At 37.8% G+C, this 16,548-nt stretch overlaps 1 protein-coding gene across 1 annotated transcript; it reads right to left on the minus strand.

The window, feature by feature from the left end:
• Positions 1 to 1,352: 1,352 nt before the first annotated feature.
• On the minus strand, positions 1,353 to 9,095 carry LOC106687432 (uncharacterized). The gene is made up of 3 exons (XM_067045047.1): positions 8,988 to 9,095; positions 8,708 to 8,866; positions 1,353 to 1,728 (listed from the first exon to the last, which is right to left on the minus strand). The coding sequence occupies exons 1-3, from the start codon at positions 9,093 to 9,095 to the stop codon at positions 1,534 to 1,536; spliced, it is 462 nt and encodes a 153-aa protein (XP_066901148.1). The 3' UTR covers positions 1,353 to 1,533.
• Positions 9,096 to 16,548: the final 7,453 nt, after the last annotated feature.

The raw sequence follows: 16,548 nt of genomic DNA on the forward strand, positions 1-16,548 counted from the left end.
TGGAGAAGATTGTGGGGGGTGCGGTCAGCAAAGAACAACATAAATAAACAAAACCATAAAATAAATAAATATGGTTTTGTTTATTTATGTTGTTCTTTGTAATGGGTGCTGTAACCCAGGAAGTCGGTACAGTTTGAGAGCTTTGTTTAGCGAAATCAATTTCTAAATATTTTATATTGAGCTACATTTAATAGTTGTGAAGTTAAAATATTGAATGTTTGTTAGTTATTAGCATTACAGAAACATATACATGTACGGATGAGAAAATAGTTTTATTATTATAAGAAATAGTATTAAAGTTTTTTTTTAGCTAGATAGATTCCATACATATGATAATTCATAATGAGGTTGATAGTTGACCGTAGATTAAGGATTGGAGAAGATTGTCGGGGGGTGCGTTCAGCAAAGAACAACATAAATAAACAAAACCATATTTATTTATTTTATGGTTTTGTTTATTTATGTTGTTCTTTGCTGACCGCACCCCCCACAATCTTCTCCAATCATATGATAATTCATTGTGTCTTCATTGTGTTGAACATCAAAATCGTCTAGGTTGTAAAAAGCTACGAGAATGAAAGATATCTCTAGAACTACTTTTCTATTTTCTACCTGCCCCAGATGGGTGTGTAGACAACTACAGATTGAAGATTCCTGTAAAATATCTTGATACTAGGATCATTATGATGAGATTAATCCGTTGAATGAAAGGAACAAGTAGCGCTTCTCTCGACACATTGGAAAATTAAAATAATAAAATAAATAAATATAAAATATAAATGTATAATATAAATATAAAATAAATAAATATGGTTTTGTTTATTTATGTTGTTCTTTGCTGACCGCACCCCCCGACAATCTTCTCCAATCATTAATCTACGGTCAACTATCAACCTCATTATGAATTATCATATGTATGGAATCTATCTAGCTAAAAAAACTTTAATACTATTTCTTATAATAATAAAACTGTTTTCTCATCCCTACATGTATATGTTTCTGTAATGCTAATAACTAACAAACATTCGATATTTTAACTTCACAACTATTAAATGTAGCTCAATATAAAATATTTAGAAATTGATTTCGCTAAACGAAGCCCTCAAACTGTACTGACTTCCTGGGTTACAGCACCATTTATGACTGTTTCCCATAAATAAAAATAAGGAAAATGAATACTTGACACACTGATTTATTCTCAGACTTAATATCTTTAGATACATTAGGAGTGTCAATGTATATTGGTAAGAGGTATTAAGTCATACAATGAGCCTTATTTTATGATAAATTAGGTAAAATAAAATAATTCCATTAACTGATTGATCAAATTTTAGACTTTAAAATGGGCAGTGTCAGATACGCTGTCGTGATGCATGAAATAAATATGGAAACTAATTACGTCTTGTCGTACCCCAGCATTTATCATTGACTTATTTTACATTTTTTCGACCAGTGGGAGAAATAATATTGTATTAAAATAAAAAATAAAACGTCAAAATATTGGTAAGAATAATTATATTATATAGCAACCAGTTAAGAATTATTTTTCGGTTTCTTTCGTGGTTGCGTTCTCTTGTCAGGTACCACGTCCGCAAAATAACGAATGCAGCCAATCAAAGTACCGATGGTGTACCCCTTAACATCCGTTCTGTACTTGCCGTAGGGGAAGTTCGGCAATAATGAAGAAACTTGGAAGAGATCCATGTCTACGCTTAAGTTGTAAGTTCCCTGTAAAAACATAACAATTATATAGATATTGGTATTATTTTCAATAATGAATGTAATTATCTGATTAGTAGATGTGCAATAGCAAACTAGAAGTGTAGCTTTGTTTGGGTAATATATACTCAGTGTTCAAATTATAATTCACTGATATAGAGCTGCTTCCTATAGCATTCATGCATTGTATTAGATTATGTTGTATTGTATTATTTTATATTATTATTCACATACACCCCTTAGAAGGTCCCTTAAAGGATTTTCCTTTAAAAACCATTATGGTACTCTTCTATCTAAAGAGAATTATCAATCTACTCCATTTATATTAAGAACATGTATTTACTTTATCTTTAATTATTTGCTAACGATTTCAATTCTATGAATACACCCTTAAATTAGTCTGTTTTTAAATTGGAATATATTCAAGAATAGAAGTTATTTTTTATTACATAAAGATTTTTTTTTTCCGAAAGAGATGAAATATAGTTTTATCCCTTATATCCTTGATGTTTTTATATCCAGATTTTCAAACTTTCACCGGAACCTCACTCATCATCTTAATTTCCTAGCCCAATCCATAATTTCTAACCATCTCAATAATCTTCCTGGAACACTGAAGTAACAGTGGCTTCCATCAACTTATTTGCAGATCGCTTTCCGAGTGCAAACTACTCTTGTGGCTTACACATAGGTTTGGAAATTATTTTCTGAATAATTTAACTTCCGCAAACTGAGCTTCAGTATCAAGAGCTGGTTATCGATGTTAAAAACATATCGGCATTGTTAAATATTAAAAAAATGAAGTCTGTACCGCTACAAAACATGAAGTGTTAGGGGTGCAGTACTTTGTAAGAAAATACTGTTACTAGACTAACGGATGTGCAAGGAGGTGATTTGGTCAGAATCCTTATTGATTAATATAACGTATATAAATATAAACGTATATAAATATACACGTGATGTGCGGCTCAATTACTCTCTCTCATCCTCCACTGGTTTTAATACCATTGATGTGGCAAGGGGAGAAGTACTGGGATATCTAGGAGTTCTGTTTTGCCTTCCTCACGCCTTCCTTTACTTCTTTAGGGGTTACTTCTTTCAAGTTTTCTGCATGCTGCTCTTTCACATCTATATTGATTCTGTCTATCCATCTAATTTTTGGCCTCCCATATGGTCACACTGTTGTACTGGCATTCACTGGCGTGTAGAGGCGTCCTGATAGCTTTCGAGCTACATGTCCTGTCCATCTTAACCTTCGCGCCTTCATATGATGAGATATTGACTGATCAGTCACTGCAAGCAGTTTACTGTTAGTTCTTCTCAATGTGTTAAGGCTCTGATCCCAGACCTGTAAATGCACGAAGGACTATCCCTTCAAATCTTTCTATTATTCTTTCTGAGGTACCTGTTAGAGCGCAGATCTCGCAGCCGTATATCAGCGCTGGCTTTATCTTGTCATTGTATACTCATAGTATCAGATTTTTCGGGATTTGAGTATTCTTTGCAAAGAGAAGAAGGTTCCGCTTGTGGTTGTTATGCGCTGGTCCATCTTAATCCTTGATTATTTATTGATGTTATTGTGAAGCCGAAATATTTGAAACTGTCTTTTGGCAAGTTTTATTATTATTCTTTAATAAAAAAAAGTGGTTCTTATCTGTACAAAACTATTTCTTTTTCATCCTTTAATGCTATAGAGATCCCAATTTTAATAATTATATTTTGGATTTGCCCTATGTTTAACTAGGGTATACACAATACCCTAATTTTGTATAAAATGTAAAAGTTTTTATGAAAACTAGAAACAATACTCACTGGTTGAATAGGACACTTAGCATGTATAGAATCTATAAATAGCATTGAAAAAGGTCGGCATCATTTCTTTCGTAGAGGTACAGAACCCTGGGAATTCTAAATTCATGAAATTAGGTCTCCACCCCCCATTACCAAACCATGCCATATCCAATTCAACCTGCAAAAATAATATAAAGTTATTTAGCTTCGAGAAATTACATAATCACTAGTAATTTTTAAATTTATTAAATATAAAATCGCTCTCATTGAAAAGGCATATAACATCATCATGGAGCATTTTCAACTTCTCCAAGGTTTCGGCACCTGCCAGATTGTCACCACCGAAGATGTTGCTTTTTAAGCATTGAAAGCTAATGGATAAGTATTGATTTTATCTTTGGCAAATTTAATCGAGTACTCGTAGCGAGGTAGGTGAAGAGCTGCGGACATTAATAGTTGATAGTTGAATTTTTGAAGGAAAGCTAAAAACAGGAGAAAATAAAAACCCTGATTGGATATGAACATTTATTTGGTAAGGTCAACAATAAAACATACAACATATAATAAAACAATGAATCTAAGTAAAGACAAACTTACAATATTAATTGATGCTTATAAAATAAATTACTGGATAAAAGTATAGAAGAAAAGGTGATCCACTCCGATAAGCTTGAGGAACATATTTTGCTACAAAGTAATGTAGGTCACCGCTTCGTAGTTATAAACACCACTACAACTCTCCAACTGGCCAACAGTTGGTGGGATGTTACCTTCCCCCCCCCCCATGAGTTCGGTATCCCCATCGTTGGTGTTTAGCATTATAGCCTCCTCCACCATTAAAGCGCTGTCCGAGGGTTCCAGATAAGGAATCAAGAATGTGAATGAGAAAACTTATTACCACGAGGTCAGTATTCAGCTGAAAATGTTCCCTAGCAAGGGCGAGTTTAAATGGTTACAAAAGGTTGATTGTATAGCATCAGTTGGATTGGAAGGAATGAGGGAATGGGATAAGGATTTGTGGATAAGGATGCAAGAACCTCCATGGGAAGTGTTGTCTGGGTGGTCTAATCTATAAGTGATATAGTCTCGTATGTAAAAGTGTGTCCTTCGTATGAATAAGTCGAGAAATAAGTCGACACGGTGATTTTGTAGGCCCTTAGCATTCCATAACACAACAGCCCCGATTATGCTCGTCGTGGGAAATGAAGTGGGACTTTGGACAGGATTCTAGTGATAAGGTTGATAAGGGGTTTGATGGTCTCTTAAAAATCGGATAGGAAGGATTAAAGGATTGCCTTGCAAAAGATGTGGGCAAAAGTCAGGGACAGAATTTGCAGGGGAAAAAGTAGAAGAGTAGCCTAACATAACGTAAATATCAGAGACCTTATGGGTATAATAAATATTAGGACAATGGTATATAGGAAAGTGGGAATTAATAGAGGGAATGAGCTGCAGAGGTATGTCCTTATGCCAATGGGTTAATCAATTTGATGAAATCAGAGGCATATTGGCCTTTAGGTGTTCGGTTGCAGGAATATCGGGAAAAACTATCGACCAGTAAATGCATGTATTTCTTTGTAGACTTATTCACAGCAAAACCACCAATTGTGTCGATGGATATGATATGATAAGGATATTAATCCTATCGCTCTTCCAGTTCTAGATTTATTTTTAACACATACTTCACAAGCTTTACAGAACTGACAAATAAGTGTATCTGTAAGGGGCAAGGGGTGTTTCTTATGTGAAAACCGACCTCTTCCCCAGAGGGAAATGTTCACTGCTTCGAGATAAAATAAAACAAAAAAAAATAACGGAGGACCTGAAATAAATATCACATAAAAAAAAAAAATTGAGAAAATGAAATAATAAAAAAATAACTTTCCAAGTGATACAAAAATTTAATTAATTAAAATATAAACAAAAAAAATGAACTGTTATGTTGTTACAAAAAAAAGATAGTGAATCGTGGAGTAAAAAGGATAAACATATTTTGATACATATAAACAAAAATTCTATTTACACTAGAAATAATAAGTTAATTAAAGAAAAAAAGAAAATATGAAACTCGAAGGAAGAACATAAAGTCACTCACAGATGGGCGTGGGGTCGATATGCGCATATCATAACATCACAAGTCTAGAGTTGGTTGACCAGGATGACCGCTGGCGAGCTGGTGAGAGAGAGGTTACCGGGCAACCCAACGACTACAAAAAACTGTAGACTGAACAGTGGTGACTGCCGGTGAGTCGGTGAAAAGGTTCCAATAGCTCCAACAAACAAGAGTCAACAAACAATGGCGGTGGAGCGTCCGTGAAGCAGTGCGTCTCTCTTCTTACGCTGTGCCAAAGCCAACTAACATCGCTCCAGTGCTGCCTAAATCTTCACTGCCAACTGCCTCATCCGCGGTTATGCAGGAACTGGCCCCACTGCCTTCGGTATTGTTCCGCACGTGTTACACCTCCGCAATGTATTTATAAACGTAGAACCTCCTTAAATCCCTTATTTTTATTTACAAAATTAAAATTACTTATAGTTAAAAAAAAATAAATGAATAAACATAAACTTACAACTAACAAAATTAAAAGTCACTTGGAAAGTTGCCAAAAAAATTAACCTAAACAGAAATCAAAATTTTGGGCTTTAACAGTATCCATATTTTTAAAATAGTAGAAAGGTCTTAATTTGTCAGCTATTTGGCTGGTACCAATATGTTCATAGACTTGGTGAATTTTTTTTTATCAAGTTGAATTCTAATCTCTCTGATACATAGATTCGGTTCCTGTAGTTTAGCATCTTGAAGCTAATCTTGTCATCTTGAAGCACGTTCTTCGAAGCTTCAATCTCATCTGTGATTGTTGCCTGATCATTTATTATGTCATCTAGTTGAATCATATTAATCACCTTCATACAGTCATCTTCATCTTCAAAGCTTTCCAGACAGTGTTGTGGACTTCAGGTAGTGGAGGTAGTAAACCTACAGGTACGGAGGTAGAAAATTCACCTCCGTGGGATATATATAATTTTTAAAAAATCACAAACGAAAAAAAAATATTCTAAAAAAAGGAGGTTTTTACAAAATTATATTATAATATTAAATAAAATATTTCTGAAAATAAATAAAATTAAATGTCCCTGAAGATGAAGAAAAAAATGTATAGTCTTTGGATTCGAAATCCCGAACCAATGGAGACTGGAGTACACAGCGCCTTGACCGTGAAATATATAGTTGTAAGATAAGACCTCCAAGGGGAAATTAACGGCCACTCGTTTGATCAACTAATGTCAATTATATTGGGTTGTAAAATAAGTTCGTGATGTTTATTACTGGTGATTTCAATGAAACCATCAGATTTTTGTAAATATTTGTAATCAATTATATATGATCCATTTTGATCTATTACATGTTGCCATCTTTCAGGTAATATTTTAATTCCGTCATCCTGGTACTTCTCAGATTTTTGCGCAAAGGACTCGTCTATGCACGCTTTGCAGTACTCGGGCGAATTAAAGTGTTTACCATTAAGAGTGTTTTGAAGAGCCCGAAATAAGTGAAAATCTGTTGGGGCAAGGTCTGGTGTATAGGGTGGGTGGAAAAAATGGATCATTTTCGTTTCAGGAGGGAATCGCTAGTGGATATGCAGTTCAATAAATTCTTTTCCGTCAAATTGTGAGGAACCCATATACACTTACAGTAACATATTCCGCAGCCCCTAAATGATTTGAGATATTTGCATGAGCTTTTCTGCGAGTATAACTTTCTAGTAGAGTGAGAGTTATTTGTGACAAATGCTTGAATTTGGTCATCAACAGTTAAACGACGGCCGGAGCGCTTTGCGTCTTCCAAGAAAAAATCTCGGTTCTGAATGGAGCAAACCACTTACGGACGGTGCTTTCTCCTAAGACGAAAATGAATTTTCTTCTCTTCCATTATGAGCAAGTACAATACCACTTAAAGATAAGGAATCTCGGTAGAGACTGATGCATAAAAGCACCTTAACTATTCCTTTTTTAGAATATTCAAACATTATTGACCAAGTTTGTTTGTTTAGTGGCGCCAAACTTCATTGGTCATCAACGCCATTTATATTTTATTTTGCTAATATTCGTTAAATTTTATTTATTTTTGATTTGATTATTTTATTATTTTTTTTTTTTTCCTCCCGATCTAGTTATATTTTTGTCAGTAAATTTTGTGATTTCAAAAACTGAAACACCAATTCCTTATCATCGTCGTATTATATTGCCTTATCATCGTCTCCAATGGTTTTTGAGATATCTTGGCTTAGTCCATAGGCTATTGAGGTGTGATGTAAAATATGGGCATCGTTGGAAAACATGGCTTATTGTTAAATTGTTATTGCAATACTGGCAGTTCGGAGGCGTTTCTTTTGATATAAGATAGGAGTGGGTGAGCCTCCTGTGACCTATTCTCAGCCTAGTCAGTACAACTTCCTCTTATACAATATCCTCTTCTTATCAAGTAAACCTGATTTTATAAACACAGAGAGGAGTAAATTGAAATATTTAAAAAAAAAGCTACGAACTTATTTTATAATTTTCCAATTTTTAATAAATAAGCAGACAATTCCACTGAATGAGAAAACAAAATTGTTAACTGTTTATTAACTCACGCTGTACGTAGTCTGTGAGGTTGATTCGAGCTATACCCCATAGGACACAATAACATTCACAGAGTAAAATGAATAACGAACTGCACTTGCGGCAATGACACTTGTGAAGGAGAAAAATTAAAAAAATTAAAGCAGTGGTTCGGTATAAGAATTGTTAAAAATCTGGAAAAATGAGGGAGCTATAGCACCAAATATGCGAAACCTGTACTAATGTAATCCCGGTTTACATATCTTGTTAACTTTTGTAAATTTGTTTCTATTTCTTAATTTTAATTTATATTCTGTTTAGTTTAGTATTAAAGAATTACTTACGATTGTAGACATGAAAATTACAGTTTCTTTTTTCAAAAAAATTATTTTTTCAATGTAGAATGAAAAACTATGGACAATTAAGTCATTAATCGTCGCCACAATGCAATTATTTTATTATTCGTAGAACGGTAATAGCCAAAATACGTTTTTGTACTGAAGCCTTCTTACTAATGGAATAATAACCTAACTGTAACAATAATAATAGATATAAAATATTGTGAAACATACGGCAGATTAACCTCCATACTTACCATAATGTTATCGTCAATGATAACTTCTGTGGTTACTTTTGTCGAATAAATATATGTATTACGGCTGACTCTGTTAATCCTTGTACCGGTAGCATAAATTTGACGTGTTCCTGAATCATCACATTGGGCAACTTGACGCACTATGATTTGGTAAGGTCCCTGAAAAAAATTATTATTAGAGTACATTCACATACAATATACATAAATATAGTTATTATTTGTTATTATAATGCAAGCTGATACTCTTAAACCAATACAAATTTCATTCACCACTACTTACTGCGAACTGCTCCTGTGATTGACACAGAAAAGGAATCCAAATCCAAAGGAGAAAGGGCACCAATGGCTTCGGGCACTTCATGGCAACTGAATTTTCATTCAGTTTCATTGCAAGCTGTCATGCAATCTATTTCCTGTATCCGATCTACCAAAAATGTATTGTGACATAACAAGAGGTTCAAGTAATAATTAAATATCATTTTTATCAGATCTAGCGAGCCTATTGTCTTCTGTACATGAAGGTTTGCAGGACCAAAACTCAGCACAGCAAATTCGAAAACTCCATGAACGATTATAAACTCAACCTTCCAATCAATCCAAACAAATCCCAGAAAGTCCACACCTTACTTTTTCGTGAAAAAATTGCTAGAGAAAATCGTGTCATGGTTCAAAGTGGTACCACTACGCAAATATAATATTAAATACTATATTATATTTAGTAGTCCCTCTGTTTCATGGCATGTGATCACAAGTTAATATGTTTTTCTCTCTCAAATTTGTTGTTTTAAGTTCGCTGTATTTATTTTGGTGTATGTTCCTATTAGGAGTTTCCTTTGTATTTGTATAACTGAAACTCTATAACAATCATATTAGAAACCATGTGTTGCGACGAGGGGTTTTTCGAAAATGAAAAACAATTGTCTTCCGCAGAGTGTATATTATAATGAGTATAAAAAAAACTTTCAAAGTAATATTTACAATTTAATAAAATAAAATATGAACAATGAAGCAAATAAAATGAAACTTTTTTTGTTGTTACAAAAATAAAAGAGTTAATTGTAAAATAAATATAATATTCGGATTTATATACTTTTTTTTTTTTTTTTTTTTACGAACCCTCTAAAACAGAAATAAAATGTGAGTTAGTAGTGCATTACTGTGTAGAAAGAAAAAGTAATTCGTGTTGTGTCTTACCTTTTACTACCTTTGGTATTTAAAGGTTACCTGTTATATTTAATTTTACATATGAGCTATCCGTTCAGCAACTATTTGAGTCCGGAGGTGAGGGGCCTCCTCGTGTTATATCGCATATAATATATAAATAAAAATAAAGATAAATAAAAATAAAAATACAAATAATAAAGACAATAGATAATAGTGAAATGATAGGAGAAACAGTCTGAAATCAAAAGAAGTGTGGGGGAGGGGGTTGGGTTGCATCAGTAGATGGAGCTATGAGGTGATGTTAATAGGGTTTTTGGGACCTTTCCTGCCCTGCCACCTCGCAGGAAGGGGGGATGGGGTGATAGACTGGAATACTGGATTGAAGGAAGCAGGGAGACTAAGTAATTTATATACAAACTAAAATAATTTTCTTTATGCAAAAAAAAAAAATACTTTATTTAGTGAGAAGAAAAGAAATAAGGAAACAAACAAATAGAGAAATATGAAGCTCGATGCAAAAAAAAGGAGAGAAAAAAAGAAAGTCACGGATGGCTGGGGGGTCGATATTTTTTTTTTTTCGTTCCCTCCATTAATAAGGAAAAGGAAATTAGGGTACATGGAATATGTTACTAGAAGTTGGTATCCTTTTTCTACCATAGGTATTTTAAGGCTTATTTAACCTGTACACTGTATGTGCAGAGTCGTGGGCGCCAAGTGCGCGTTGAGCGGGGAGGGTCTGCTTTGCTGGTGGTGGTAATATTAGATTTAGGTTGCAGAGCCCAAACCTCTTCCCACGGTAAGAACATTTACCAAGGGGACATCTCCTTGCCATCTCCCAGGTGGTGGTGGAAAGGCAATTTCCCGAAACAGCGGGTTGGTGCAGGCGTTCAACCCATCAAAACATTTGATGTGTCTCCGGCCGATGTACTCCAGCACAGAGGGCAGCTGGAGTTCATCATGGATAACAGAGTGTCTGGCCCTCTGTAACGTTGTTCCTCTTACAATCTTCCGTAGGACAGAGTTCTGGAAGCTCTGCAGTCTGTTGAGCGTGGTCTTGTACATGTGCTTGAGCAGAGGTGCACCATAAATCAGCATCGGTCTTATGACAGCTTTGTGTATCTGGAGCTTTAGCCTGAGCGAGAGCTGTGGAGATTTTATCAGATGATAGAGTCGATAACTCTTTTGATGGGGCAGATTCAGTCTCTCACGAACATGGCTTGAAAATGTGAGATGACGATCGATTGTGACCCCCAAATAGAGCAGGGATCATTGGTCGACCTCTTCAATCCTGAAATGAGTAGGCAGTCGTTTCTTACCTTTTTGGTATAACATCACGATAGCGTCTGTCTTGGCAGGATTCACTCTAATTCTAATCCGCTTGAGTTCGGCAGCGATGGTGTTAGCCGCTTGTTGTGCATGAGACAGCGCAGTTGGAGCATTGATGCTGGAGGCATAGATGTCTATGTCATCCGCATAGGCAGCAACCACTGCCTTCGGGTGCTGGATCGGTACCATCGGGGCTGTAAAAAGCACGAATAGTATTGGTCTCAGTATTGAGCCCTGGGGCACTCCACAGGTGGTAGGAACAGGAGTCAAAAAGCTCCCGCCGACCCGTACGACGATAGACCTTCCGCTGAGGTAGTTTTCAATCAGTCGGCACAAAGGGGCGGTAAACTTGAATTCTTCCAGTCGGCGGATGAGAAGCGGATGGGAGACACATTCGAAGGCCTGACTACAATCAAGAGATATAAACGATGTTGCCTTGTTCATATGCATGTGACCCAGGGTATGTGATTGCAGCTTGGCCAGATAATGCTCACACGCGAACCCCCTCTGAAATCCAGTTTGCTCAGGCGGAATTACTGCTTCTTCAGTGCAGTGCTTCATCAGATGTTGATGGATGAGCCTCTCGAGGATTTTGTTCATATGCGAGAGGAGGCTGATGGGGCGATAGTGCTCAGTCACATCACCCTTCTTACCAGGCTTGAGTAGAGGAACGACGATGGCTCTCTTCCAGTTGGTCGGGAAGTAGGATATCCTCATGCATGCGTTGTAGACGTTAAGGAGGAATGCCTTACGCCTCCTCGGCAACATTCGAACCAGTACATAAGGAATACCATCCTCTCCGGATGCCCTGTTTCCCTTGGTAAGTCGCAGCGTCGACTCAAGCTGGTTGAAGGTAGGGAAGATTGTCTTATCATAAGAAAATGGTGATGAGCTTGGTGGTGGTGAGGGAGCACTATTCGTCCTCTCAGCATCCCTAGCGGCATAGCAAGCAGCGAGAAGATCCGCCTGTTCCTCAGCCGTCAACAGGTCATCGCCCGATCTGAGGTGTACACTCTGCCTCTTGTTGACGAAGGTCCGCACAAGTTTCGAAAACTGGCAATGATCATCGTGCGTCCTTCGCAACTGGTCTTGCCATAATGACGTTTTCCAATCTCCCATGAGGTTGGCAATCTGCCGTGTCATCGCGTTGATGGCAGGTTTCAAACCAGAGTCCCTCGTCCGATTGAAGATATTGCAGATATTGTTACGCTGACCTATGAGGGCGAGAATGTGCTGTGGCGGCTTCCTGATGGCGTTGGGTTGCGGTGCAAACTTGGGGATAGTTTAGTCAGCTGCATCCTGTATGGTGGATGTGATGACCTCTACAGACTCGTCTACAGCCTCAACATCAGCAGTGGAGGGCCATCTCAACACAGGACCTGAACCCCTTCCAGTCGGCTTCATGAAGGAGGTACTTGGTCACCGATGGTGTGACTGGGGTGCTCTCAAACTGGGACAGTACTGGCCGGTGGTCAGAATGTCCATAGACCAATGCCTGGCAGTCAGTGACCGTGTGGAATTCCCTGGTGAGGAGCAAGTCCAGTGGCGAGGTTCTCGATAGGAAGCCTGCGTGTCGAAAGGTGTGTACTCCAGGATGGTAGTCAGCAAGCGTGGTCTTGGTGATGTATGGGGTTATTGCCATAATGCTATAAACCATTGGGTTATTGATGCTACACAGCCAGGCGGTGTGACGAGCGTTTAGATCCCCAAGGCCCACATATCTGCTTCTTGTCTGGGCATGCTGTAACAGTAGTTTGAGTGGTATAAGGCATGTCATAGGGCGTCTGTAGACGCACGTGAATGTGTATCGGTGTTTGAATCGCACATCCACCGTTATCAAGTGCGGCCCGTTCGATCGGGTTAGCGATGATCCTCGACGGAACATCTCTTCTTGTCAAGATGAGTACGCTGGCTGTGTTCCAGGCCTCTCGGTGGACATTGTTCCCTCAAAAGTGTAGGCGTGCAGTTGCAGGAAGCATCACATCAGTTAGGGCAACAACCGAAGGTCTGTGCTGCTGCAAGAGAATTTCAAATTCAGCCAACTTCGACAGAAGGCCTCTGATGTTATAATTGAGCTCAATGATCTTGGTCATGAAGAAGGGTCATCACCACCGACATCATCTGGTCCATTCTACAGCACATTTTCTCAACAAGTGATGAGAGAACCGAGGTTTCCTGTGTCGAAGATGGCTGAGGTTGTGAAGTCAGCTGTGTTGGTGTAGGCGGTAGTAGGGATGTAGAAGGCAGTGTAGGTGCAGGTGGCTGAGCTGAAGAACGGAGTATGTCATTAAAGCCTAGGTTCCTCTCTACTAGGTGGCTCGGATGACGAAGTGGTTTTCCGGCTGGGGCAGGTGCAGTTCCATGTCTTCTTGCCCTCGCAGTATCCCGCAACTTAATGTGGGCCTCAATTTTTGAATGAGGTGACATGGTCCCCATCACAGTGCTTGCAGTGCGGGGGAGGGCTGTCTTCTTCGAACATTGGTTGTATTGATGGTCCCCACCACACCAGGGACACGCAGCGACACGGCCACAATACTTCATAGTGTGGCCGAACTCTGGTCCCTAACGCACTACCCCACTGTTGCCGATCCCCGTATGGCAGCAATGCCAGGAAGGGGGAACAAAAAAAAAAAAAAAATAAAAAAAAAAAAAAAAGTGTGGCCGAACTCCAGACAGTTGCGACACTGTACTGGAGCACCATCTTCCTTAAACTTGGACACTCTAAATCTAACATAATCAATTGCCTGGAGAGCTTGTATCTGCTCGATCAGAACAAAAGATTCGGTTATAATTTGAATCTGTTCGGTGCTGTGAATCTGGTTATTTGCATCCCGCCACACCAACCTCCTGCTCATAATGAAACCATGCAGATTCACTTCAGATTCTACGGGGTGATCGGAATCAAACCCATACAGCACAAATTTCTTTGTGCGTTTAGTGCCACGTGGTGCATAATTGTGGAATCTTACCTCATTATGCTGTTTGAAGAGCTCGATGGCTTCCTTGTGGTCAGCCTCGGATTCCAGATAAAGCATCGTTTCCCTGGCTGAGTTATTTGTGGTGAAACGTGTCACGTTCACCGTAGTGAGAATTTCACGCACCGACATCAATGAGAGTGCGTGAGAGATTATGATTGGCGGGGGTGGCCTGGGTTTGGGCACCGTGGTTACCACACTGGATGTTGCTGCTTCCCTCTGTTCTTTCAGCTTGTCAAATATTGTAAGGTCAGCAAACTTGGGTGTTGTATCGATGCCAGACCTGAGTCGAAAAGCCTTTTTACCTCTGGCTATCGACCACGTGGTGGTGTCATCAGGGGGGGGCTCTTTTCACCACGATTGCGGGTTGTATTTTCTTCAACTCCGTCCATCGAAGTTGGCGGAGCGTCTATTCTACTGTTCGTGACCTCTTCTACAGCGGCCATCGAAGTGGCAGTACCAGGCTGGGTACCAGCCTTAGCTTTCTGCATGGTCTCGGTTGTATGACCGGCTAGCTGCGGACGCAGTGCTGAGGGCGGTCGTTTGTTAAACGGCTGACTGTGCAGGGCTGCCTGCGTAGTCCCCGCCAGTGATGGGGGGGGGGGTCGACATGCGCATATCGGCTGACTATACGTCCAAGTATAATATCTCTCATCCGAGATGACCTCTTTCGATGAGGCACTGAAGGTCATATCGGTTGAAATGAGAGAATCTTGAGTCGTGGGTGAGAACGAGGCAGAAGTTCCAAATTTGCTTATGTGAAACAAAATCTTGTTTCGTTAAGTATTGTAGCAACATCGCAACTTGTTGGTCTATGGTGTATCTACTACATCCGTAAAAACAACTAGGGCTCGGCTTAACGCAATCTACCAGCTAACACGAGAACTTCTACTGGCATCATGCAAATGCCGTACATTAACGTTTGTACTATTTTTGTTTATTCTTTAATTTCACAAAAGTAACAAATATATAAGATATTGTAATATTCATAAATGTATCATTTGGTTTAATCTGTGATCACGGGTTTCATTACTTACATAATGTAGATAATGTGGATTGACGCTAAATCCAAAATTATGAACATTGTTAGTCACTAAATTAACCATACTGGCAGTCAAAATCTTACTATTTTCATTTCACATCTGATTTTTTCAAAACTTTGGTAAAAATTTAGAAAAAATAATTTATATAAAATTATTAAATAGAAATATATTAATTTATACAATTCGCCACAGATAATATCATTAGTAGTATGTTTTTTTTATTTATTCATTTATTATTATGTTAGTTTCATCGAATAATTAATATCTTATTATTTATAACATTGTTTTCTGTTACACTGTAACCGTGAGTTAATTCCTGCTGGAGCTATCCTTGTGGACCACCTAGCCTCCGAAATTGGGTACCATTAATTGGGTAAAAATCTGGCGGACCAAATTACCTCCTTGCACAACTGTTGGTCGAGTAATAGTATTCCCTTTCTAAGTACTGAACTCCTGACCCTTCTCATGGGTTGTAGCGGTACAGATTTTAATTTTTTTTTTTAATTTATAACATTTTCTAAGTAATTTAATTTGAATATTATGTATAAGGAGAAAGATGTCAGTCATCTTCAGCAGTTTTCAAACCACCCTTGGCAACATTAAAATTTCTAAAAACATAGAAAATTCAATGCCATTGCGGGACATAGGGTATTAATTGTTTTTTTCTTCCAATTTCTTCCCAATGACAGTGAAAACATCCCAAAGAATAGGCAAGATAATAGGATAGAGGATGTGCCCAAGGAAACTTTGTGCTTCTGATTGCTGTCAATGTGAGATGTTGCCACAATACTGCCGGTCTTATTTGACTATAATAAGTCCTTTTTGGCCTCACCTAAAATTATCGAATTAGAATCCCTTACACTCCGAAAATTTTCAATCCAATTGTTAGTAAAACCTTCTATGCTCCTTACTTTGTGAAAACTAATATGACCATAATGACCTAAATGTTCTATATCTTCTTATCTATAACCAGATATCAATCCTTCCAAGATGAACTTCCCGACTTTCCGAACCCAATGTATCTTGTTTAATTCCTGATAACCCTCTTGAACGTTTAAAAAGATGATAGCCTCAAGACCTATTCTAGGAATGTTGTTTGATTCTATTGATGGGGCGAGAGGCTTTTCGTAAATGAAAATATACCAGCCTCTCCCCAAGAGTAAAAAAAATACCTATGCACCAAAATAATACAGAACACAAAATAATAAAAGAAAATATGCTTACCGGTTGACACAGAAATTTAGTATTATATATTAACAAATAGAATTATATATATATATATATATATAAGTTACGGACTGTCAGCTGACAGGTCCATATCAGCTGATCGAGA

The sequence above is a fragment of the Halyomorpha halys genome, unplaced genomic scaffold (assembly GCF_000696795.3).
Source record: "Halyomorpha halys isolate HHAL.00 unplaced genomic scaffold, Hhal_1.1 Scaffold963.1, whole genome shotgun sequence".
Classification (NCBI taxonomy): domain Eukaryota; kingdom Metazoa; phylum Arthropoda; class Insecta; order Hemiptera; family Pentatomidae; genus Halyomorpha; species Halyomorpha halys.